The following is a 23,747-nucleotide window of genomic DNA, read 5'->3' on the forward strand; positions in this document are numbered from 1 at the left end:
CCCGAGTTGATCGATTGGGGCGCCGATATCCAGTATTTTCCCGACTCGTTTACCGTCACTTGCCGCGCACCCGGACGCACCGGTCCTGCTCACATCTTGTTTCTCCCCACCGCGCTGCCCTATGGGCTTGCTTTCGCAGCAGCTACGTCTTGAACTCCACCGCCTGCGCCGGCCAGAGGAAGAGCACAGCTCCAGTTCGCTCCTCTGCTTGTTTACTCATTTGCTAGGCCGTCACCGACGCCGGCCCTTTCTTCCGCGCCGCCGGCCCCGCCGTTTTCCCCTCGACAACCGCGACAATGGCGTGGGCCCACCTGTCTGTCACCAAACCCCATCTGGTATACATCATCCTCGGCGGCTTCACCTCCCTGTTCATGCTTTGCTCGTCCATCATCAAGGAACGCATCTACATCGGCGAGGCCACTGTTGCCACTCTCTGTGGCCTCATCTTCGGCCCTCATGCTGCCGACTTGATCGACCCAGCATCTTGGGGAAATGTCGACATCGTTACCATCGAGTTCTCTCGCATTGTCCTCGTCGTCCAGTGTTTTGCTGTTGGCGTCGAACTGCCAAAGTTCTACATGGAACGCCACTGGAAGTCCGTCATATTCCTCCTCGTACCTGTGATGACCTTCGGCTGGCTTGTAACGTCTTTATTTGTTTGGTGGATGGTACCGCCCCTTGACTGGCTCGACAGCCTCGTCATCGCCGCCTGTGTCACCGCCACCGACCCCGTCTTAGCGTCGTCTGTTGTCGGCAAGGGCAAGTTCGCCAAGCGGGTGCCAAAGCATTTGCGTGATCTGCTCTCTGCCGAATCTGGATGCAATGATGGCATGGCCTTTCCCTTCATCTACCTCTCGCTTTATCTCATCCAGGACAAACGCGACGCCGGAGAGGTTTCCTTCCACTGGATCGTGTACACAATTCTCTACGAATGTATTTTCGGTGCCATCTATGGATTCCTGATCGGTTACATTGCCCGCCACGGCATCAAGTTTGCCGAGCGCCATGACCTCATCGACCGCGAGAGCTTTCTCGTGTTCTATTTTGTCCTGGCTCTTTTCTGCGCTGGTTCTGGAAGTATCCTCGGTGTTGATGATTTGCTGGTTGGCTTCTCGTGCGGCGTGGGCTTCTCGAACGACGGATGGTTCGGCCATAAAACAGAAGAATCGCACGTATCAAACGTCATCGATTTGTTGCTCAATCTGACATATTTCGTGTACCTCGGAACTATCATTCCCTGGGAGATGTTCAACGACACGTCGATTGGCTTGTCCGCCTGGCGCCTCACCATCATAGCTATTTTTGTCATTCTTTTCCGCCGTATCCCTATCATGCTTGCATTGAAGCCTTTGATACCGGACATCAAAACATGGCGCGAGGCCCTCTTTGCTGGTCACTTCGGCCCTATTGGTGTTGGTGCCATCTTTGTCGCCATAATGGCTCGGGCCGAGCTCGAGAGTGACTCGCCTGTACCCCTGTCCCAACTCCCACCGCCCGACTCGCCCCATTACACGCTTTTGACTCTCGTTTGGCCCATCACGACATTTTTAGTTGTCTCGTCTATTATCGTCCACGGGTCGTCCATCGCCGTATTCACTTTAGGAAAGCGGATCAATACCTTAACAATCACAATGTCCTACACCACGGCTCCAGAGGAAGGTCCGTCGTGGATGAATCGCCTGCCACGCATATCATCTCAATCACGTTCTCAGGCACGCACCATGTCGGATACGGACGTAGACGAGCTTAAAATGCCAAGTGTCCCTCCAGGCACACTTTTGCCTGTTGGGATACCTGGGCAATTCCTGCGACGAATTAAAGATGAAGAAGGTACCAGCAAGCAAGGCAGCCGAGCATCGTCGCGTGCAAGTCGCCGCCGGAGAAAGAAGTGGGACGACGGTATCGGCCCCGGTGGGCCTATCAGTCAGTCTGCGATTTACCCTCAACGCCCAGCGAGCGATGCCCTTGTATCAAGTGCCCCGCTGCAAACCGAGACACTTGGACCTGATGAGCCGGAAGAACAGCCTTCGCAAGGCTCTGGACAAACTATTGTCGCAGAAGAAGAGGGACGTCTGGAAGGCAGCGACGAGGAGAAGAGGGGCCGCCGGGAGCAAAGGGGGTCTTCTGAAGGACCTGACGGCTCTGTGTCGCCAACTTCTGCACCAAGGCTCAATGTATATGACGAAGGCGATAATATTATTATCGAGACGGAACAGGGAGAAGTCGTCGCTGTCGAACCTACACATTCTCACAGTTTGCCTCTCGAAGGGACCGACGTGGAAAAGCTCAAGGAGAGTTTGACCCCAGAGGCATTAAAAGCCGAGGCGGGAACCTCTGCCTGGTCATACGATGCTATCAAGAAAAAGATCGGCAACTGGAAAAACGACGAGATCCAGAAAAGAAAAGAGAAACAAAAGGATACGCGCAAACACGAACCTGCTCGAGCTTACCAATTTGGCAATACGGTACAGTCTTCTTGTTCCCTCCGCGTAGAAGGCCGAGGGGTGGTACAAATCTTTTGTCCAGAAAGTTACATGTTGCTAACGTTTAGTTTTGCCTTAGATTATTGTCGAAGACGAAGACGGGGAAGTTGTCAAGACGTACGAGCTACCGCCGCAAAGGGGGGACAAAGATGGTGGAGGTAGTGATATGGTCTCACACAGCCTCAAATACATGGGCATGGGAGGTTTGATCCGACCTTCTGAAAAGGCAAATGAGCAGGGGAATGAAAAGACGAAGGGCTCGAACAATGATGTCGACCCAATGACGCGAGTATCTAGCAGGCCTGCAATGCCAAGCTGGATCAACTTCGGACGGACCGGTCCCGGTGAGCCATCTACTCAAAGGCAGCGAAAAAAGAGCGTCGCCGAGGTGCAAGAAGAAGAAGACGATCGCCATATCCGCTTCACTATCGGCGGTGTCGGTCAGCGAATGACAAAGGAGGGTTTTATCAAGCAGATGCAACAGTTGGACCAAAGCACGAGACGTGAAGTGGTCGACAAATCAAGCGCTTCTCATACCATCAAAACGCTCGCCAAGCAAGATATCACACTTCCAGACATTGTTGTGTCTCACCCCGACAAAAGCGCTAAGGCTGGGTCTGCTACGAGTGATGGTCAACGACGCCGCCGTGGCAAAGAGGTTGGTGGCAACGATGGTAGCGGCGAGGATGACAGTTCTAGCCGGCGCTCATCTGCAGCCCAGCTTGAGACAGCAACCATCTCCCGGCTTGGTCGCGCTGTGGCTGGCCCGTCTGACAACACTGACGATATACCGGAGACGGCCGTGGAGAGACGTCGTCGCTTGGCTGTTTTGCAGAGTGTTAGCGATGATGACGACGAGGATTCGGACGAGGGCAACGACGAAACAAATGAAACTCCCGCAGAACGGCGTCGGAGAGAAGCAGCCCTGGGTATGTCGAGCCACCAAGCTGAAGACAGTGATGACGACGACACCCCAAGAGTGCCTCCTGCTCGGCGCGGCATCCGTTTTGCAGACACCCCAGACAGGCGAAAGACTTAATGAATGGAGTCTTTGGAGGGAGAGGGGATTTAATGTGTTCTGAACATTTCGGGTTTTATAGTATCTCTTTTCTTTCCTCTCGATTGGTAAACTATTGCAAGATTGTTGACATATGACAATATAATGCTTCGCCGCCTTCAGGATCAGCCCGGTACACATGTATAGTCCTTTAGAACCAGTTCAAGCTATGTGGTACACTCAACAGGCAATTAATAGCAGGAAAGGAGCCACATAAACAAAAATAAATGAGCATCTATCTTTTTATCGGAATAGGGCGACTGCAATTCCTCTCATATTCCTACCCGCTGTTCCAGAATTGAAAACGCGGGCCGAAAGTTCACTAACAACAAACAAGAGTTAGCAAGTACAATATTTTAGCGCAATATTAATAAACGAGAATGACGTCCTTGCTAAATGAATCACGTGCCACTTAGCATGATAAAAATTTTGCTACGCATTCACCAGCTTTGAACGTCTAGCATCAAAATATTACGACGAGTGTCAAACCACCTCAGCCAAACCAAACCCCAGCTTCTCAATTCACGACTCTTTCGAAAGCACGTACTCAGGAGGTCATCATGGTTCAATTAGTCGAAGTTGATGATGAGCATTTCCAGCAGCGGCCTGCTGGGGCCGTCGACGAGGAAGAGGATTTCACCGATACTGGTACGTGAAATGAGAGACACGATGCTAAATAGCGCGGTCGGGGGTATGAGCTGTTGCATGCTGACGTATGGCCTGCTTTTCAAATAGACTCGGAAATTTCTACCGACTCTGACTACGATCCTAGCCGTGAGACTTTTGGCGAGCGGCTCTACGCCCTGCGCGATATCATCCCACCCACTACCCGCGGTTGGTTCTACAGCAAATTCCAATTTGGCGACCGGGTTGTGCGTACAACGCTTACTTTCCTTGGTCGCGCCGCCTGGACAATCTCTGTGAGCGCCTTGCTTGTTGGCGTTCCCTTCGCACTCTCTTGGGCCGAGGAGCAGAATATCCTGGCCATGGAGCAAGAGCAACGGATGCGTGAAATGGGCAGCGAGCTGCTAACAGCCGGCTCAGGCGAGGGCCCGGAAGGCGGCGATACCGCCTCTCAAGTCGGTGCCGCACTTGGCGGTTCTGGCGCACGGCCAGCGCTGTGAAGCCTTTGTTGGATGCTGCAAAATTTAAAAGAGGACAAAATCCACGTGGGTGATGATTCATGGTAACGGATGGATCTGGAACAGGAATGAGGACATTTAAAAGGCAAGGCACAAGGAAGCTGCGCGTTTTCCTGATACGAACTCTCCGATGCAGTTTTGAGAACGATCGAGCGGGTGAATTTGGGAAGAAAAGCCCATGTATTGTGTCACCTGTGCGTTATGCGGGCGACATGTGTTTTAGCTTGGGCCGAGATTCTTTATTTCGCGCCTTCTTGGAACAACCAAGCTGAGGCCTTGTGTCCATTGCTTCCAGTCCTGTCAACGTTCAGACTAAAATTGCAGGGCGCTTACGATTTATCGTTCTACGGTTCTATAGATTCCTTTTTCTTTTCGTTTATGGTCTGCGCGTGTATCTTTTATTCTCGTTTGATGATTTCCTCTCTTTATAACAAGGCATAACAGTGTAGTTCCTGTATATAATAGAAACGGAAAACAGTAAGAATCTCAATCAATTATCATATTCTTGTATATAATAAAAACCTGACAAGAAAAAGATATCAAGGCCACACATAGTCCCGCGAACCACACTAAAAAGGTCACCATAAAAACCGGTATAAAATCAAATGGTCGTAAAGTCCAGGTTGGAATAATAAATGCAAAGAGTAAGAATAGTCATAAGTGATGCAGTCACTGAAAGTATAGCAAAAACGATGCAAACGAAAGAGTTCAGGGGAGAGTGGTCATGAAAAGTTCAAGGCACCTGATCCAACCGATGATAATAGGAACCACAATCGGCCAGAGCCCCGGTCGCAAAATCGAGAAGTACAGTTGGACGTGTTGAAAGCCACAACCACGGATCGGGGTTTTTTCGGCTTTTTTTTTCAAATTCGTTCCGCACGACGGAATATTAATGTGCCGCGCCAGGAGGTGGTGTGTCAAGATCTAGAGACCTCACGGCGTTTCGCTGGCGGGCGCTGTCAACCACCAAGTTGCCGAAATATTTCAAGGCAACCTCGCTTTCAGCCTTGATCTTTAAGGTATCTTCCCTGCGAGCACCGAGCTGATCCACTGACCGGTTAAGGCCGTCACGGATGGAGTCCGCGGGATACCGTAGCACCTTCCGCACAGTTCCAGCGATTCGGGCGGAGTTGTAGTGAACATAGTCGATCTCGGCAAGGCGAGATGAGATCTTGTGCGACAGCCGGTGCGGAAGAGATCGCGGAATCTGCGACAGAACGTAACCAGCGGCCGCGATTGCTGCAAGAATGAGTCCCGGCACCAGCAGGCGGCGCGTGCCGTTGTTACCCACGACCTTCACAACTGAAAGGGCATGGTCCATCCAACCCTGGCCTCCAATCATTCGAGTACCAAGGGCTGTAGCGACTGTCAGTGCCATTCCAGTCCCAGCAACAGTCTCTTGACGATGGAGAATCATTGACAGATCCACAAAGTCAATAATCTCTGTTGGGACGTCAAGCCTTCGGGCTAACTCATCCCTTCGTCGACGGAACATAAACTCAGGGCGAAAGTTCAGGTCCGCAAAATCATCTCCAAGGTGAAGAATTCCCAGTTGTTTAAGCGAATTCACGCCACCTCCGGCCTTCGTCCGTGCACTTTCCTCGCACTCGGCGACAGATGCTGAAATCCGTGAGAACATGGCTTGCTTGATGTCTTCGGCATATTGAAACGCAGATAAAAGGCCAGGATACGTCACTCCCAAGTTCCCGTCGCCGGCATGGGCTATGGAGAAGCCGATAACCGCTCGACTATGATCATAAACGTCTTTGCAAGTTTTCTCGATTATTTGTTCTGCCTCGGTGGCGACCTCGGTCTTTGCCTTCGTGTTGGTTTCGAGCAGAGGCTCTATTTCACTTAGCTCGTTGGCAACACGGCTAATCTCTGCTTGCGCAACTTCGGTGTTCACTGTGGCAAGGGCGTTAACATCATTGAAGATGTTGAGAAGGTAATTCTTTGCAGGCGCCAATTTGGAATGTGCCCTTTTTTCCAGAACAAACCGTCGTAAAGACTGTTCCATGCTCTCAAAGTTTCGAAGTTTCTCTTTGCCTTTGCCTTTGGTGTCGTCGTCATCATCTCCGCCGCCGCCGCCCGAAGAGCTACCGCCACTGCCTCCTGGACCACCGGGACCACCAGGTGGAGCAGGGGGTGGTGTAATAGGAATAGCATTGCTCGACACGAAATGAACCAGCTCTGAAGCCTCTTTGTGAGTTTGAGGACTGAGACCTGACACCTGGTCCAAGATCATTTTTTTGCATCTCTCCTGATCGCGGATGACATCAAATCCGTTCACGACGAAGAAAAAATAGGCTTTTTCTGCCGCCGCGGCCCTGATAAACTCAGTTGCAGTAAGAGTAAAGTGGTTGGCAGCGGAAACAACAAAAACGACGACGTCGATCTCTTCCTGTCGTGCAAACACCGCGGTAGTCTTAGTCGTATCTGAATTGAGACCGGGTGCGTCGATAAGAGCAATGTCAACAATGCCATTACTTAAAAGCGACTCTTCGATGGCTCGTTCGTCCTTCACGTAAACCTTGCACTGCATGTAGGTCGTATTGTCGGTCACAATTTTCTCCAGGTCTTGAAGCGAGAAAACGTCGTAAGTAGACTCGTCGTTTCTGTTATAGACAACGTCTAAATGGACGGCATGGACCTCCTCCACACCACTATTTTCGCTGGCATCCAAGACCTCGCAAAAGATACTGGTGCAAGGCTGTTGGTCCTCGGGCAAGATCTTTCTCCGTAGAAGAGCATTGCAAAATGTTGACTTGCCAGCATTCAAATCACCCGTAATCAGGACCTTACTGGAAATGTCTTCGATGCGCTCGCGTAGAGATTCAAGATGTCTTATGCTGGAGCGAATTTTCTCATCCAAGAGAGACGCGATTGACGCTTTCTCAAGCGAGTGGACCAACTCGGCCTGGTGCATGCCACCAAGCTTTAGATCAAGCTTGAGCACCGAAAACTCCTGTGCAATTTGCGGCGTAACCAGTCGTGGCTCAGTGGACACTGACCGTGCCTCGGCCGTTTTGCTGGACTCTGCCGCCGCATTTTCTTCCAATGAAGTATACGACCGGCGGAGGGGGCCACGGTCGGGTTGGCCATTTGACGGCGGGGTTGATGTGGCCATAAGGTCGCCTACGGTCGTATGAGCGTGCTGCAAGCTAGGGCGAGTAGGAGATGGCGGCGGCAGCGGAGCCGTAGCACTGATCCGCTGCACCGTTGGATAGTGCGCAGGCCAGGACATGTTCATCTTTTGGAGACCCTTCAACAGGTCCACAGCCTCGGTTATCGACTTGCCGAGAGCGACGCGATGTTGGTTGTACCACATTTGATGAACTGCACCTGCCTGTAGACGCCTGCCAGCCTCAAATTCGGCAGCAGACGTTGATGAAGCGGCTGGGTACATTTGGTGGTTATCCTGGACAGCCGAATCCCAGTCAAGGGACGAGTCGACCGTCGATCGCATACCGTTGTCGCCGTCCATAGTGCTTCCGCCGTAACCGGAGTCCTTGTCGATGAGATGCTTCAGATTGGACATATGCTCCGAGCCCGACCCGTTACCAACTACCATGTATCCTGGTCCTGTTGGTCGCGGTCCAAGGTTGTTGCCACCGTCGTCGTCGTTGTCGTTGACGCCGGCATCGCGTTCACCGACTCTTGCCGGCTTGTTGCTCGGGGCTTTCCCCTTATTTAGGCGTGATTTGGGGCTCATTATGTCGAACATGCAGCCATGGGATTGATGTCTATATGTGAGAGAAGGAATTTTGGGCCTCCGCGGATAGTGTCGTCGAGTCTAGAGTGTCCATCCACGTTGCAATGCTCGCAATTCAGCAGTTAGTTCGAGGTTGATTGCGAAGCATTTCGATTTCTTGAATGGTAGAAGGGGCGAATTTTCCGGACGCCACACCTGACGACGGACGTGCTGATTGGTCCAGCCACAAGCTCCGCCCACCTAGGCACTATACAAGTGATCCAACGTCGAATCAAGACGCAACAGGCATTGTGTGGCGTGTGAGCGCATGTGAAATGGAAACAACGAGAAAGTAAATTCCTCTGCTTTCGTGGATACCAATGCAATGCACCGTAGTTGTAATCGCAGTTGGGTTCTTTTTATATTTTTAATTTACCTCCTCGCATTCTCCGAGCTGGGGATAAATCGACAAACAGCAAATTCGACGTACCACGACGCATGTAATGCTCTGTAAAAATTGTATGGCGGTGCTAGCGCTGCTATCCTTGTGGGCTACTATGCCCAGAGTCCCAAGCCAATCCGCCACTGCCTTTCTATATCCTTTTATTGCGAAGCTGCTGCCTTATCTTTCCGTCATCGCAACCACGCCACGCACGACGAAAGCCGTGACGACAACACGGACAACATTGACGGAACCTACGACTTTGACGAGAAGCGACGACTGAAATTATTCAAGCTGGAAAGCGCCCGTAACGACGCTTTCCATCGAAACCCATACATCCCTCGCAATCGATCGTGAGGCCGACACCATGAATGTGAGAGAAAAGCGACACATGTGTATCTGGCCAGAAAGATCTTTCCGACTGACCATCGGGGTTCACCCTTGTTACACCACTACAGATGCTTGAATGGGCTTTCGGAAAGCGCATCACGCCAGCTGAGCGCCTGCGCAAGAACCAGCGGATGCTAGACAAGGCTATCCGCGAACTTGACCAGCAACGGGTCAAGCTCGAAAAACAAGAGAAGGCATTGATTGCTCAGATCAAACAAAGCGCCCAAAAGGGGCAAATGGGAGCGTGCAAGATCCAGGCGAAGGATTTGGTTCGTACAAGAAGGTTCGTCGTACATGTGACAACTTTGTCAGAGGCGTCAGGTGAATGCAGCCGCTCCGGGCTGACATAGCGATTCCACTACAGATACATCGAGAAGTTCTATGGTATGCGAAGCCAGCTGCAGAAGATCTCCCTGCGACTTCAAGTAAGAAGAAAACAACGACCTATCCCATGCGCCTTCGTGTTGCAAAGTACTAACGTCTACCCGCAGACATACCGAACAAATGAGCAAATGATGCAGGCTATGAAAGGCGCCACCATGGCACTTGGTAGCATGAACCGCACAATGAACCTCCCGTCTCTTCAGCGTATCGCCATGGAGTTTGAGCGCGAGAATGATATCATGGAGCAGAGGCAAGAAATGATGGACGACGCAATTGATGACGCCATGGATGTCGGCGTCGAAGAGGAAGGTGACGAGGTTGTTGAGCAGGTCCTTGAGGAAATTGGTGTCGACCTTACCCAAGCTGTAAGTCATAAGCCATACCACAAGATTGTCTGCTGGGTTGACCTGGTGGGACAAAGTCGTCTCTCGGTCTTCTGCATTCCATAATAATTCGTTTCGCGCAAGAAGCTGACACAGACGAACCGCATAGCTTGGCGATACCCCACAAGGCTTGCAGTCTACAACGTTACCAGAGGGCAAAATTGCTCAGGCAATCGGCAGTGGCGGAGACGGCGGCGGCGCCGGCGGCGGCGGCGGCGACGACGATCTTCAAGCCCGCCTGGACAGTCTACGGCGATAGTCCATGGGGGGCCTTGCTCGAGACGACCACGTCTCTCCCTGCTCCCTGTACATCGACCTCCCGGCCGATTGTGTCGGCTACCCAGTGTCGTCTCAAAGCTTAGATCGTGTGTTCGTCGTTGGTCCCTTGCCTCCGCTTTGACACTCACATTTGGCCCGAGTCCGTATGTTCCTTGGTTTTTCTCGTTTTATTCGAACAGTTTCAGCGTAATATAATGAGAGGCTTACATATTCATGTTTTGTCGGGATTCTTGCAATGACAGAGATCCTCGTGCCGGGCGACCACTCGACTCCTTTACGTGCGTTCCCTTCTCCCGTGCAAGTCATATCTGAGAAACCGTCCGACCTAGGCAGGTAATTGCCACTTTATTACACCATTGTTCGCCAGTCGGGCCAGGCCAGTCGGGGCTTCATGGGCCGGTGGTAAATGCTGCGCACCTTCTGATCTTGAATACGGTACCGTTTCGTTGCCTCTGTAGCCTAATTACATCCTGGAGTGAGCATCTAGACTCCTTTTTAAATGTGTTTCAATTCGTAAATTCGTGCACAGCTAGGGAAAGTTCGTGCCAGAAGCACCAAAAGGGTACCACAGCGACTGAAATAAAGAGTCTGGTTCATATATCCGTCAACTCCTTTTTTTTCTGTCTTTTTATTTTCTTTTTGTCCATGAAATAAAAAAACAAAAATGAAGCCAGTGGTGCTTGATATTTACAAAAAAAAAAAAAGGCCCGTTCGGTAGCAAACGAGGCATGCCCCATTGGGAGATAGAAACGTTGAATGCTTCCCGTGGAGTCTGTAGTAGCTGTTTGCCTCTAATTATCTCGGTCGCGGGGTATGTACTTTTCCTGAGTTTTCGATTTCCTCTTGTTCCAGCCCGCTCGTGGAAAAGGCTTGGCTTAGCGGCCTGACAGCAACCTGCAATGCAGTTGCCCCCTACAGCTAGAATTTTAGCCACCGTGCAGCTTGTCTCACCAATTCCCCAGGCGCCTAATTCTGACTTCGTTCCTTCCCTCCGTTCCCTCCGCCCCGTTAATGTATTACATCATCCACCAATAGGTCACAAGGCCCCTCCTCATCTTCCCCATTGCTTGTCTGTCCCCGCTGCACTTCACAACTTGAAAACGCTTCCTATGCTTCAGGAAAGGGCGCAGCAAGGTTCTTTCGATACACACAACACTGTCCAAGCCTGAAGGCAATCAAGCCAATTTTGAACGCTGGCCTCACACGCTCTCAGACTCTATCCTCCCTCTACATCATTTTGACCAACTTGTTCAACTACGGTGTATAGCCGGTTCGATCACAAAGCAGCCCAGCTTCATTCAACGACGCATTGCGCCTTTACCAACGTCTCCTACCGTGTCGCTCGCACTCATACCGTGGCCATTCCCCTACGTCGACTGCGGCGTGGCCATTTCACCCCTTTCTACTTTGCAACAAACTTTCGCAGCCATATTTTGTAGGCGGCTGGTCAGTCCCATCGTAACAGACGGGGAACGGCTCTCATCATTTCGCGACATATTTCTTCTCCAGAACCCCTCCACCACCAACCAAGCTGGCAGGCAACAAGCGACGCAGCCTCTCTTCGCAGGGAGGTCTGCTCAACAGAATGTTTGGTGGAGGCTCCTCGACCTCTCTCAAAGCCGAGAGCGCAATTGATGACACAGGCACCAACGGCGACACTGCCACACTCGGTCCTGCCGCTGCTGCCCCTAGCACAGTCAGAAAAGGCAGCAATAAATCACCGTCCCCCGAGCCCGAATCAGCTCCGATCACAACAGCAGAGCCAACTGCAAAGTCGACAAGCCCCGAAAGACGAACGGGAAACAACAGCCCACCAGCATCCAGCAGTTCCACTGAACCCAAGAAGCGACGGAGCAGCGGTGTCAGCAGCCGTGCCAGTAGCCTGCTAGCATCTGCGAAAAACACACTCAACTTCTCTCAGACTGGACGAACAAGTAGCGATGGATCTGCATCGACCCAGACCCCGCTACAAAAGCTCGGCAGGCAGGATGCTGCGCTCGCTGTTCCGCAAGGACAGCACAACAACTCGGCAGGTGAATCCCTTCCAGGCCCAAGATCCACATTTCGTGTAGGTGTCTGGGAGGACCGAAACAAGAAATGCCGACGGACGATGGAAGATACACACGCCTTCCTATACAACTTCCTTCGTACACCTGCCCCCGCCACGACAGTTTCCGACAAAGACAGCACAAAGTCCTTCAAATCGTCTTCCGATAACAGCGAGCAAGATGTCGCCGTCTCTAGTGGCGGGAACAGTGGCTTAGATCTTGTCAGCGACTCGCTGGAAACGGACAATGGCTATTTTGCAATTTTCGATGGACATGCTGGAACCTTCGCTGCAGACTGGTGCGGGAAGAAGCTGCATCTGATTCTTGAAGAAATCATACGCAAGAACCCGAATGCGCCTATACCCGAATTGCTAGATCAGACCTTCACATCTGTTGATAATCAGCTAGAGAAGCTTCCTCTCAAAAACAGCGGCTGTACCGCGGCAGTTGCTGTCTTGCGATGGGAGGATCGAGTGCCCAGCAGCCAATCTGCTACCGGCTCCCAGGGCATCGCCATGGCTGCCGCCGCAAAAGCCAACGACGATTCGGCTCCCAAGTCAGATGAAAAGAGAGGCAACGCTACCAATGCTGGTGGTACCAACACGTCCGTGCCTCGCACTGCGGCCGATGTGGAAACCGCACATGCCAAACTCAAGTCTAATGCTGTTCGACAACGTGTTCTCTATACAGCAAATGTTGGCGACGCGCGCATTATTCTTTGCCGGTCCGGAAAGGCCTTACGGTTATCGTATGACCATAAAGGCAGCGATGAGAATGAAGGTCGCCGCATTGCCAACGCTGGTGGTTTAGTCCTCAACAATCGTGTGAATGGAGTGCTCGCAGTTACAAGAGCTCTCGGTGACACTTATATCAAAGAGCTTGTGACTGGCCACCCCTATACGACCGAGACGGTTATTCAACCGGAGCTGGATGAGTTCGTCATTATTGCTTGCGATGGGGTATGTAGTCTCCCACCTTGGATCGTTCTTTTAGCCCCTACCATTGCTACCTTACTCTGTTTCCAGAAACTGACAATGGCCGCAGCTCTGGGATGTCTGCAGTGACCAAGATGCAGTGAATCTCATCCGCAACGTTCCTGATCCTGTCACAGCTGCAAAGATGTTAGTTGACCATGCCCTCGCCCACTTTAGCACGGATAACCTTTCGTGCATGGTTGTTCGCTTCGACAAGGAGGCATTGGTCGAAACGCAAAACAGCAACGACGGCTTGATTGGTGTCGAAGGTGACGAGGTTGGTTCGGGGACAAAGCCAAGCGAGGCGGACAAGATTGTCAATGACATCAAACAAAAAATAGCCGAGGGTGGCACGCCCGCCATTGGCGTATCTGCCAGCAACAGCGGCCGCGGCCATGACTCTGTGGCCCCCCCATCTCATGACGATGCGTTTCAGCGCACGGCAATTGAAGGCTCGGTCGAAGAGGAGCCAGTGCTTGATGGCGATGAGTCGGTTGAGACAACCCAGGAGGTTGTGGTTCTTTCCAACGAAACGGAAGGCGCCGCTACGACCACAAAGGATGAGCACGTCGAAGACATTGCGCAACTTGGAGGGTCATGATCCCTATAGCACAGATAGCAAAGTAGGTGCGATAAGACGTGACTGTAAGAAGACCGGGCCTGGCTTATACAAACTTTTCTGGGTGACGACATGAAGGGAGAAATAAGAAAGATAAAGCGAAAAGGCACGGTGGTCAATGCTGTTACGACATGACGGACGGTAGAGGGTTTGTTACTACAGTAGACGGTAGGCATGGTGCCGCTGTGAGGTTAGAATTCCTCATTGTTGTGGTTGACTTTATACTTGTATATTCATTTGACAGTTCTTTTTTGTTTCTGGAATTAGACGCCTACGGATGCCTTTTGAGAAAAGAAATCGCTAAACTTCTACGAATTACGTAAATAAATACTCTATACACAAAACCGTCCTAACCCTGTTATTTCCTGATATGTGCACCCGCGAATTAAAACGTTGGTATATGCAGCGTATCCTAAACAAAATATGTTTTCAAGCCTGTCTGTTGTCGTCTTGACTTAGGTTCCTTTTTCTAATAAGAAGACGGATACCATTGACAGGATCCAGCAGATCCTATCGCCATAGGAGAACGATACTAAGTCAACATGTTCAATGTTCTTTGTATGCCATCTTTGACATCACAGAGGGCGACCCCTACTTTACAGGTCTCTTACCGTAATACCGTACTGCCATAGTTGCTCAACGCATTAACCTTTCGGTCAACAACTGTTCCTCGTTTTTCGTACTCCTTACGGCGTACGGAGTCCATGGTCGGCTGATACTGCCCCTCAATGAACGAGAGGTCAAAGCGTGCGAGCGAGCCGAAGACACCAGCCAGAAGTCTATCTTAGAAGGTGAAAGGTCTGTGAGGTTACATTGGAGCGTCAAGGCAGAATGTCTATGCAAGTCACAGACTCCGAAAGAATGTTCCGTGCGAAAACCTCAGGATGAAATGCCTCCCTACGACGCTCGTAGTATGCCTTGAGGCACGGCACACAGTGTAGACCATTGGCTCGGCCACTGATTTTCCATCCTAGTCTGCTCGCACAGGTCTTCTGTTTAACCATCATCGTTCGAACGACAACATGTTCGCAGGCCTCACCTTGCCGTCTCCTAGATAAACACTTTCATATATTATGAAGTATCCTGTCCGAATACGTACTACCCCGTACTTGTATTCAAGCTACCCGTTACACTGGTCGTCTTACATGCTGGCGTCGGCTATCATTGTGAACTAATACTTACCAGCATTACGCACAGTACTTAGCTCGGCTACGAAATTAAGGGAATTTACGGGCTAACGATCACCAGTGAACTAAGAGAGCTGAAGCTCTTCGTGAAATTTACAAGACGTTTTTCATTCAAAAGAGCCTGCTACAGATAGGTCGTCCAGCGTTAACGAAGGTGTCCTTTTAAACACTTCAAAAAACCAGCGACTGCGTCAGTTTGACTATATAGAGCATATATTAAAACCCAAGAGGCACGATTGTCCGTGAACTGGATCGATCATGTTTCCTTCCGGCAGAGAAGAAAGTCATGGATACAGGACGAATCTTGCATCTGTGTCTTGGCCACAAATACGCGAAATGGGCATTATGAATTGGGTGGGTCTGAACTGGGAAACCGCGATGGGCCTAGTAGCCTGACTAGTCCGTAAGTGGCTAATACCGCCCCCGGAAAGGGAGCTGGCGCCTCCCCAATTCCCCCTGACAAGCGTATCTCGTTGCGTGGGAAAATGAAAATAAGAAGAGGGTGGATGCCCAATTACTTAAATAAATAGAAATATCGGAGGTAGTTGGAGGAAAGGGCGGAGGCCAGAAGCAGTGCTCAGGGGTTCGGTTTGACCTTGCGTTGAAAGATTCTACCTTTCTCGCGTCTACGGAGTATCGAGAACCAGGCTCTCTTCTTGCTTTCTACCATCTGGAAATCCACTCCGTGAAACGTCCTCTCTTTCCGTTTTTGTTCCGCCTCGGATGATTTCTCCTCTGGCTCAAGCCTCGTCTTGCTCCCGCTCACTGCCCACTTGCGTCAACTGGCATCAGCGTCTCGCACCGTTTCCCCATCTACTTGCGCCTGTAGCGTCTTTGGTTGTTTTGAAGGCTGCCAGGTCCCCGTGAGAAAGCAGTACAAAGAACCAACTTTTCAGTTTCCCGACTTTGAGACTCTCAATTTCCCACATTCCACGCCATTTCCTTCCGGGCAGATATTGTTGTCTTTAACAATCATCCTTCTGCATGTATTATACCTCTGTCAGATCTCCAACATCTAGATTGTCTTCCTGGACATGCGAACCTGAATGCGCCCCTAGCCATTCCCGCCCTCGGCGAACGACGCGCTATCGACGCAGAATACCAATTACTCCCTATTTCCCACATCTCGCCAAATTCTGCCCTTCCCACTTAGTCACAGAGTCGATCTTGCGTTCATTTGTTTTCCCTATCCGGCCCTTTTTGTCGAGCTTGAAGTGCCCGTGTGGCCTGTCCCTTTGCTCGATAAAGACAGAAGGACGCCCATCTCGAAAATACGTCTTGCGCCCGAAGAAGCGTCTTGATCTTAGCCAAACGCGACACCAGCAGCCATGTCGCTGAACGGCCTCGACAATGCGACCGTCAAAGAGGCCCACGACGCTGCGGTCTCTGAACCCGGAGGCTGGTAAGCAATTCCTCCTTATCTTTTTTTTTTTCGTATAATGTCAACCACAACCCAGTCATTTGTTAAGGCAGTCTTCATCATATCAACTCCTTTCTGACCTATTACTCATCCCTACCCTAGGTTCCTTTTGAAATATACAAGTCGCGACGAAGTCGGACTACTTGGCCGAGGCAGTGGCGGCATTGTTGAAATCCGGAATGCCATTGCCCATTACGAAGAAGCTTCCCCCTTGTATGGCTTTCTCAGATACCGGCGAAGAAACGTCATAGTCAAATATCTGCCAGAGGATTGCTCTCGACTGGTCCAAGGTAAGCTACCCGTCCGATAAAAACTAGACGCAGGCTTATCTTGTGTTCAGCTATTAATGTTTGTTTACAAACCGCACCAGCCCGCGTCACTGTCCACTTCACTGCCGTCTGCGAACGTCTCGCGCCGTACAACACAACCTTTTCGATTGGCAATGCGAAAGAGCTTAAGGACGCAAAATTGTCCGCTGCGTGCTCCCTCCACACGGCCTCGAGCTCTACCTCTTCGTCAACGAGCTCCTTGAGAAGAAGGAGGCTAGTGGAGATTGCAGAAGAGGAGGAAGAGGAGCAACGGGCCACGAAACGACAGTCCGTCGTGAAAGAGGAGGGACGAACAGGTCCACAAGATGAGACTGGCGCGTCTGAATTAACATCGCTTCAACCCACTGTCCCACCGGTTACTTTGAATTCACAGCTAGCAAAGTCGCCCGATGAATCTCAATTTTCTGGGACAACTGATCCGCCTTCTTTTATTGGTGTCGAACGACCTTCCTCACCCGCCAAATCTCTCGATGCGCGCCGCATGTCTTCGCAACTGACACGACCTGAGATGTACAGCTATTCATCTTACCCCTATGGCAAACCGAAGGTCAAGCTAGCCCCTCGCCCCTCGTTGGATACGTCAGGGCGGCCACGCACGTCTGCAGGCACGGGTACCTATCGACCCGTCTCTGCAATCCCCGCTGGGTTCAAACTGTTTTCTAAAGGATCTCGAAAGGGCAAGGGCGACGCGAAGCTTTCGGGAAGCTCTACAGAGCAAATTGACGAGGAAGACAAAGGAGATGATGCCACCTTTATTGTAACCAAAGTTGCAGCTATCTCGGTGCCAGCAAACCCTCCCGAGACTTTAGATGTACATCGACCACATACAAGCGGTGGCCGGCCCGCGTCTAGCTCCGGTATTTCAATCAAATCCACTGCGACGACCACAGCGACAACTGTGACAAAACAAAACACGATGACGCCAGAGAAAGCGCGGCTCATGAAAGCTATGAAATTACGCGAGAAGAAAAAGAAGATGACAATCCAACCACCCATACCTATCCCGACCGTCGACATTAGTGAGGCGCCCACTGAGGAAGTAGTTGGAAGCATACTCCAACCTGAAGAGCCGTCCAATAGGGCGCCTGCCACGGGGGTGTCGTACACGGAAAATTTTGAAGATCTGCCAAATATTGACAGACTGAGCTCCGGCAATAACTTCACATCCGGAGCTGGCTCTGGAGAAACGGCGGTTGATACCGGCTTACCTGCAGCCTTGGACCAGATATCAATAGAGACGCACACCACGGATTCACACCCAGCCTCCCCATTGGCCATGTCTTCAGAAATCGGCGATTCCACCAAAGCCTCTTCACTATCTGAATCCACTGATGAAACAGTTCAGGCACTACGGGACCTCAAAGTAGAGACAGGCGTGACATCCCACCATGATTCAACTAGTCCAGGAAATCCTACGGCGACGATAGAATCTAGCGAGCCTTTATATCATGGTGGCGGCACTGAAAGTGATAAGTCTCGAGCGGAAGGTCATGGATCAGTCAGCAGTGGCCCCGTGGTGCAGTCTGAAGAACTTCCTGGCTATGGTATGGCCGAACACGATGCTGATGATGGGGTATTTCTCGGAGAAGACCAGCCTGTCACGTCGAAGTCTTACTTGGACAAAGCTGCGGCTTTCAACAGCGCACCCGTGCTGGAATCTGCTGACGCACTTGTGTTCGCCGAGCGGACGGCTCGAGCACCTATCGACGAAGTTGGAATCGAGTTCACAGATTCGAGCCGCCCAACTACATCAACCACTTCCGAATTTACCGCCGACTTGGAGGATGAGACATTAGTGCCATCGACCATGGTCCCTGTCATCACTGCACCTGAACCGAGAGACAGCCAGTCAACAATCGGGCTCGAGACCAGTGACACCGCGTCTATGGATACCAAGCGTGCGAGACGTAGGGCCTTGGTGGACCCGATCCAAACTAATTTGGGTGGTGGCCTGGAAAATGACGGGGCACGTTCTGATGCGAATCTCTCAGATGACGATGAGTTAATGGAGGAACTTCAATCAGCAACCGTCCAACAGGCCAAGCCAATGACTGTGTCAAAATCACCCATCACTCCCGTGTTCCCAAACACCAGCCCTTCAAAGCATAGAGTTGCCGGTGACGAAGTCTTTGGCCGTGTTGCTCGGACCGTTTCCAGTCCTGTTCGCGGTTCCTTGCTGGTCCCTGGAGATGCTTCAGCGGGCGCGGCAAGGTCCGTCTCATCGAATGCGACCTTTCTACAAAAAATTACCCAACAGAAAGCGTCAAACATTGCCCCGAAAAAAACAAATCTCGGGTCGAGCATTTCTCAAAGAATAAAGGCCCTTGAGAAGCTATCAGGGGGCACCCCTGGTTCAGCTGTAGAAGCCCCAGCACGCGCTGAACGACCAACCTCTACATTCTTTTCAGTGCACAAACCTGGTGGTCGTGATCCGTCTCAATCTCCCTCCGTTGCTGAGCGGGCATCGTCGCTGACTCGAGACAAAACTCCGTCCCCACCCACTTCACGGGAATCAACTCCAGAAATGCATAGGCTAACAACACGAGACCGATCGGGCTCGATGGCAAGCCGACTTTCTGTGTTTGAAAATGGCAATCCACCGAGAGGGCGACCAGAGTCTGTTCAAGTAAAGGCCCGGATTATTCGTGATCCAACACAGCCATTCCCAAAGCTGACTGAATCACATTTTGATCCGATTGATACGAACCAGCTACAATTCAAGCAATCCCCTCTTGTTGTCGACCATCAAAAAGCAACCCCTATGCTCACCTCGGCTTTTACAGAAATATCCGGCCTATCGGTTGCAGGCTCGTCCACGGAGACTGAACGCAAGAAGGAGAGCATATTGGAACGCCGGGCGTCAAAGGAGAAGCGGCGTTCGCAATCCCAGGATAGGTCGACGATTGCGGATGGCTCGGAGGATACACGACCACGTCGGCGGTCATCTTTGTCAATCGTCAAAGACTTCATCAAGGACCGCCGCGGTTCAGTTATGGCGTCACGCTCTCCCTCGACCGACAACCTCAACACCACCAACCTTGCTTCCCCTGCCTCTTTGTTTTCACACTCGAAGTCGCCTTCACGACCACCCTCCGTACACACTACGCATGGGTTAGCACGCCGCCTTAGCATCTCCAGCCGCCGCTCAACAAGCAAGGATCGAGACATGATCACCCCACCCACCAACACTCCCCTGTCGCCATCTCTTATGACGGAAACTAGTGGCTCTGGGGATGAAAGCAAATCATTCACGAGCGAACTCGGACATAAGAAGACCAGCTCTGGGGGTAAAAACCGGGCTTCTCGTTTCATACGCAGACTGTCGAGCTCTCTTACCACAGGCCGGAAGTCAACAACACCCACCATTTCGCCCACTGTTGCCGAGGAAGAGGAGGCATCTAGTACAACCGCCGCACCAAACCAAGGAGACCTAGTTATCCAGTCCAATGCCATTTCATGTGTCGGTGATGTGAATGTCCAATTTCCCGACAATCTGCTTTGGAAACGCCGCACTATGTGCCTCGATTCGCAAGGTTTTTTGATTCTCAGCACGGGAAACAGTGTTGGCGCACCGGGAATTGATAAACCGGCTGGCACTGTGAAGCGGTACCATATCAGTGACTTCCGATTGCCATATATTCCCGAGATGGAAATGCAGGAGCTTCCCAATAGTGTGTGTTTGGACTTTGTCGATGGTTCTGGCTTGCAAATCGCATGCGAAGATCGTGCTGGCCAGCTGAATATTCTTCACGGTACGTGTCCTCGGCATGAAATATATGTTTTCATGCCCTCGAGAGGCTTCTAACTCGTTTTCTCTCGCAGTTCTCCAAGATGCTCATCAGGGCCATACTTCCTTTGGCCAGTGAATACCCCTCTCACCAGCAGCAGTCCAGGCGGCATAAGCTTGGGTGACCTGAACTTGGATCGAACCATGTTAAAACCACCAATGTCGCGCCCTAGATACATTTTCCTGCAATGGCCAGCCACCCAACTTGCAGCAACCGGGCACAGCGACACTTGTCTTTTGTCTGATTTCATCATCTAGCAAATGCTGTGACCTACCAACACCGCCGTCTTGTAGGGTGCATCGTGCTGTTACTGTCTTTCTGTCGCGTTGCATTTGTTTTACGGGGCGGGGATATCAGCAGGCGCACCTGTCTAGAACAAGGAAATTGGCTTATTCGTCAACTGACTTTGATATTTCCTTACCACTACTACATGCCTTTTGTACATAGCAAGCATTCACCACGACCGCCGCATTTGCGCGGGTGCATACTCTTACCCATTGATCCCATATACTGCGTAATTTTAATGCTCATTGTGTCACCTGTGTTGCCGGTCAGGTACGAATCTTCTTTTTACGGTTTGTAACGTCAATCGTGGGTTGGCCATACCTGGGAGGAGCTAAGAAATGAATAAAGAAAAGACTGCTATTCGAGTAGTATTGAATTCGAGCTCTTTGGCTTCGTCACACGTTGGATGTTGTTCTGAGTGCTGTTTTAATTTGCTAGCTTTGTTTATTTATATCTTAATATTTTTTGCTTCTTCCCTTTTTGTCATTGTTTTTATTGTTGACTTTTGTTAACGCCACCACCCCAGTCATTTTTTGCACCCATACTCACCCCGCCTTCCCGATAACTTTAATCCATAGTGCAGTTTCGTGCATTTGATTTTATCTTTTAAACTCCTGGCCTGGACTGGCAGCGGCTTTCACAAAGAGTCTAATTATAGCTATTTAGGTTGAAAAAAAGTACAACGCCATACAGATGGTACAGATGGCTGGAAACCACAGTAACGCAAAAGGGGAGGAAATGAACAAACAAATGTAAACTTTTCGTCCTTTTCTTACTCTGTAATGGCCGACGACAAATCAGAACCCGTTAGGATCCATGGCCATGAAATCGAGAAGATCCATGCCCGCGACACTGACACCCTCTGCTGTCATGGCGACATTAGAGTCACCCATGTTCTGAAAAAAGGCTGGCCCTGCAGGAAGATACCACATTTCATTGTTGGTCCAATCTGTGGCGTCGGAGTAAATAGCATCGCCGAGTGGATTGTCCATGCCGACAATGGCGGCCGGGGTGGATGGGTTAAGCACAGATGCTGTGCCCGAGGGATAGGGAAAACTACCCGCCGTAGAATCAAATGGTGTCGCAGAAATATTGGCGGGTGTACTGGAACGCTCAAGACCTGTGAGGTTGAAAAAAAGAAAGATGTCAGCTAGTACCTGGAGAGAAGGCGAATAAAGGCAAAGCATCGTTACGTGATGTCAGGCGTAGACTTACTTGATACTCCCGTCTTAGACCAATTCTGATCGCCATTTGCCGGTAGAGAAGCGGACGACGTCAAACCTTGTCCAGGCCCAGCGAGGCCTCGTGCATGTCCACTTACACCAAAAGCCGCCTCAGCAGTTGGGTTAGGGCTCCCGCCGCTGGCTGACTGAGGAGCGTTTGCAGAAGCAGGCAGAGATGGCGCATGTATGAAACGATTGCGGAGCCGACTTGTAAGGGACTCCAGGAGATCGGCAAACCGGGTTCCCAAGTGCACGTCATCGACTACACAGTTGCGGAGAGCATCCACAGTTCGATCCATGAGGGTTATGGAAATCTCAACATCAGCCTTGGGAGCACCGAGTGCGAATGTTTTCAGCAGAAACATAGCCCCACTGATGATGCGGAAATATGTCCGTACTGGGGCATGCTTGAGATATCCTCCCGGGAGGAGTCCGTCAACGACGGTTCGAAGCAAGTTTCGGCACCCGTCGACTACTTCTTTTACGTATGCCTGGTCCACAGCCGTGACACCACCAAGTCGGCCAAGAGGAAGCTTTCCGTAGTAACTCTGTGTTTGGGGAGACAGCTGTGGTGGTGCATCCCCAGAGGCACTACCTCCTCCCGCACTGTTGCCTGCGTTTGTCGTACAGCGCTCTACAACAGCCTGGAGGGAGAGGGAATTAATGTAGATGCGAACGTATTCGTACTCGATGCTGAGGATGTGCCGAATGAAGGTTGGTAGTTTGAAACGCTCAAATTCTTTCCACCAGTCTCGAAGCAAGGGCTGGAAGTCTTTGAGTAACTCAGTGTATTTCCCGCTTTGGATAATCTCTGCCGTATGCTGCCGAGAGGAAAATAGTTTCTCGTTGCCGGTGTGCATAACGTTGCTAATTCCTGCCCAGCAGTGGATGATTTGGTCGTCGAGCTCTAAATCGGGGATATAGTTAAACGCATTGGACACGGACGAGAGGCTGGTTCTAGGTGTCTGACCTTCAAAGGAGGAGTTTGGGCGTTTCCGAGAGGCGACTGGATCTTTTTTCCGCAGGCTTTCCGGGACCATGTTTGTCCAGCCAAGGCGACCAGCCAGCTGGGAGAGGTAGATCAAGAGCAGGCGCTTGATGCGGTAGGCACGGAGGCGGTATGTTTCTTCTTCGTACTCTGGACGCGTGATGCCACCGGAAGTGAGCAGTTCGTCAATGTCATCGAACACGCCTAGTTCATAGGCTAGACCCATTGCGGTGCTCAGGAGCATCCAGCACATACGGTCACTTCGCCAGGCAGGCTCCAGCCAACTGTCGATCCGCTTGCCACGAACGCCGCCGGCGAGACGAGTGTCACCATCTTCGCCAACGACGTTGTCCCGTACATTTGCGGAGAGCAATAGCTCGTCAGTGACATCCGCAGGAGGGAAGTGCAAGGCGCGCGGGTGCCACTCTGTAAGGATCATGAGCGACTCGATAGTCCCCAGGGTGCGGAGACTACCCTTGCGCAAACCGCGCCATGGCGCGGTGCTGGACGTCTGCGAATCATCTGCACCTGAACCACAGAATCCGCCACCAAATGCTTCTTGGCCCCATACGACTCGCTCAATCATACCTCTCAAGTATGTCCACAGTTGCTCGTGTACGGCGTGTGACCGGCAG

At 51.3% G+C, this 23,747-nt stretch overlaps 7 protein-coding genes across 7 annotated transcripts; 5 read left to right on the forward strand and 2 right to left on the reverse strand.

The window, feature by feature from the left end:
• Nucleotides 1-296: 296 nt before the first annotated feature.
• On the forward strand, nucleotides 297-3,522 carry SPBR_04615 (monovalent cation:H+ antiporter, CPA1 family; the record flags this gene model as incomplete). The annotated part of the gene is made up of 2 exons (XM_040762892.1): nucleotides 297-2,507; nucleotides 2,563-3,522. 2 exons carry the CDS (start codon nucleotides 297-299, stop codon nucleotides 3,520-3,522), a joined length of 3,171 nt encoding a protein of 1,056 aa, XP_040615207.1.
• Nucleotides 3,523-4,100: 578 nt separating this feature from the next.
• Nucleotides 4,101-4,664, forward strand: SPBR_05352 (mitochondrial import receptor subunit tom-22; the record flags this gene model as incomplete). Its single annotated transcript, XM_040763629.1, has 2 exons — nucleotides 4,101-4,188; nucleotides 4,276-4,664. The coding sequence occupies 2 exons, from the start codon at nucleotides 4,101-4,103 to the stop codon at nucleotides 4,662-4,664; spliced, it is 477 nt and encodes a 158-aa protein (XP_040615208.1).
• Nucleotides 4,665-5,571: 907 nt separating this feature from the next.
• On the reverse strand, nucleotides 5,572-8,394 carry SPBR_04662 (uncharacterized protein; the record flags this gene model as incomplete). The annotated part of the gene is made up of 1 exon (XM_040762939.1): nucleotides 5,572-8,394. The coding sequence occupies one exon, from the start codon at nucleotides 8,392-8,394 to the stop codon at nucleotides 5,572-5,574; it is 2,823 nt and encodes a 940-aa protein (XP_040615209.1).
• An 879-nt stretch (nucleotides 8,395-9,273) lies between these two features.
• Nucleotides 9,274-10,231, forward strand: SPBR_05181 (charged multivesicular body protein 2A; the record flags this gene model as incomplete). The annotated part of the gene is made up of 4 exons (XM_040763458.1): nucleotides 9,274-9,474; nucleotides 9,556-9,630; nucleotides 9,697-9,954; nucleotides 10,109-10,231. The coding sequence occupies 4 exons, from the start codon at nucleotides 9,274-9,276 to the stop codon at nucleotides 10,229-10,231; spliced, it is 657 nt and encodes a 218-aa protein (XP_040615210.1).
• A 1,605-nt stretch (nucleotides 10,232-11,836) lies between these two features.
• On the forward strand, nucleotides 11,837-13,874 carry SPBR_04783 (protein phosphatase; the record flags this gene model as incomplete). Its single annotated transcript, XM_040763060.1, has 2 exons — nucleotides 11,837-13,258; nucleotides 13,344-13,874. The coding sequence occupies 2 exons, from the start codon at nucleotides 11,837-11,839 to the stop codon at nucleotides 13,872-13,874; spliced, it is 1,953 nt and encodes a 650-aa protein (XP_040615211.1).
• A 2,533-nt stretch (nucleotides 13,875-16,407) lies between these two features.
• On the forward strand, nucleotides 16,408-20,694 carry SPBR_08913 (GPI-anchored cell surface protein; the record flags this gene model as incomplete). Its single annotated transcript, XM_040767039.1, has 5 exons — nucleotides 16,408-16,481; nucleotides 17,345-17,439; nucleotides 17,494-19,179; nucleotides 19,612-20,580; nucleotides 20,651-20,694. 5 exons carry the CDS (start codon nucleotides 16,408-16,410, stop codon nucleotides 20,692-20,694), a joined length of 2,868 nt encoding a protein of 955 aa, XP_040615212.1.
• A 1,004-nt stretch (nucleotides 20,695-21,698) lies between these two features.
• Nucleotides 21,699-23,698, reverse strand: SPBR_08921 (uncharacterized protein; the record flags this gene model as incomplete). The annotated part of the gene is made up of 2 exons (XM_040767047.1): nucleotides 21,699-22,021; nucleotides 22,117-23,698. 2 exons carry the CDS (start codon nucleotides 23,696-23,698, stop codon nucleotides 21,699-21,701), a joined length of 1,905 nt encoding a protein of 634 aa, XP_040615213.1.
• Between the last annotated feature and the right edge of the window lie 49 nt (nucleotides 23,699-23,747).

This window comes from Sporothrix brasiliensis (assembly GCF_000820605.1).
Source record: "Sporothrix brasiliensis 5110 chromosome Unknown Cont21, whole genome shotgun sequence".
Lineage (NCBI taxonomy): Eukaryota > Fungi > Ascomycota > Sordariomycetes > Ophiostomatales > Ophiostomataceae > Sporothrix > Sporothrix brasiliensis.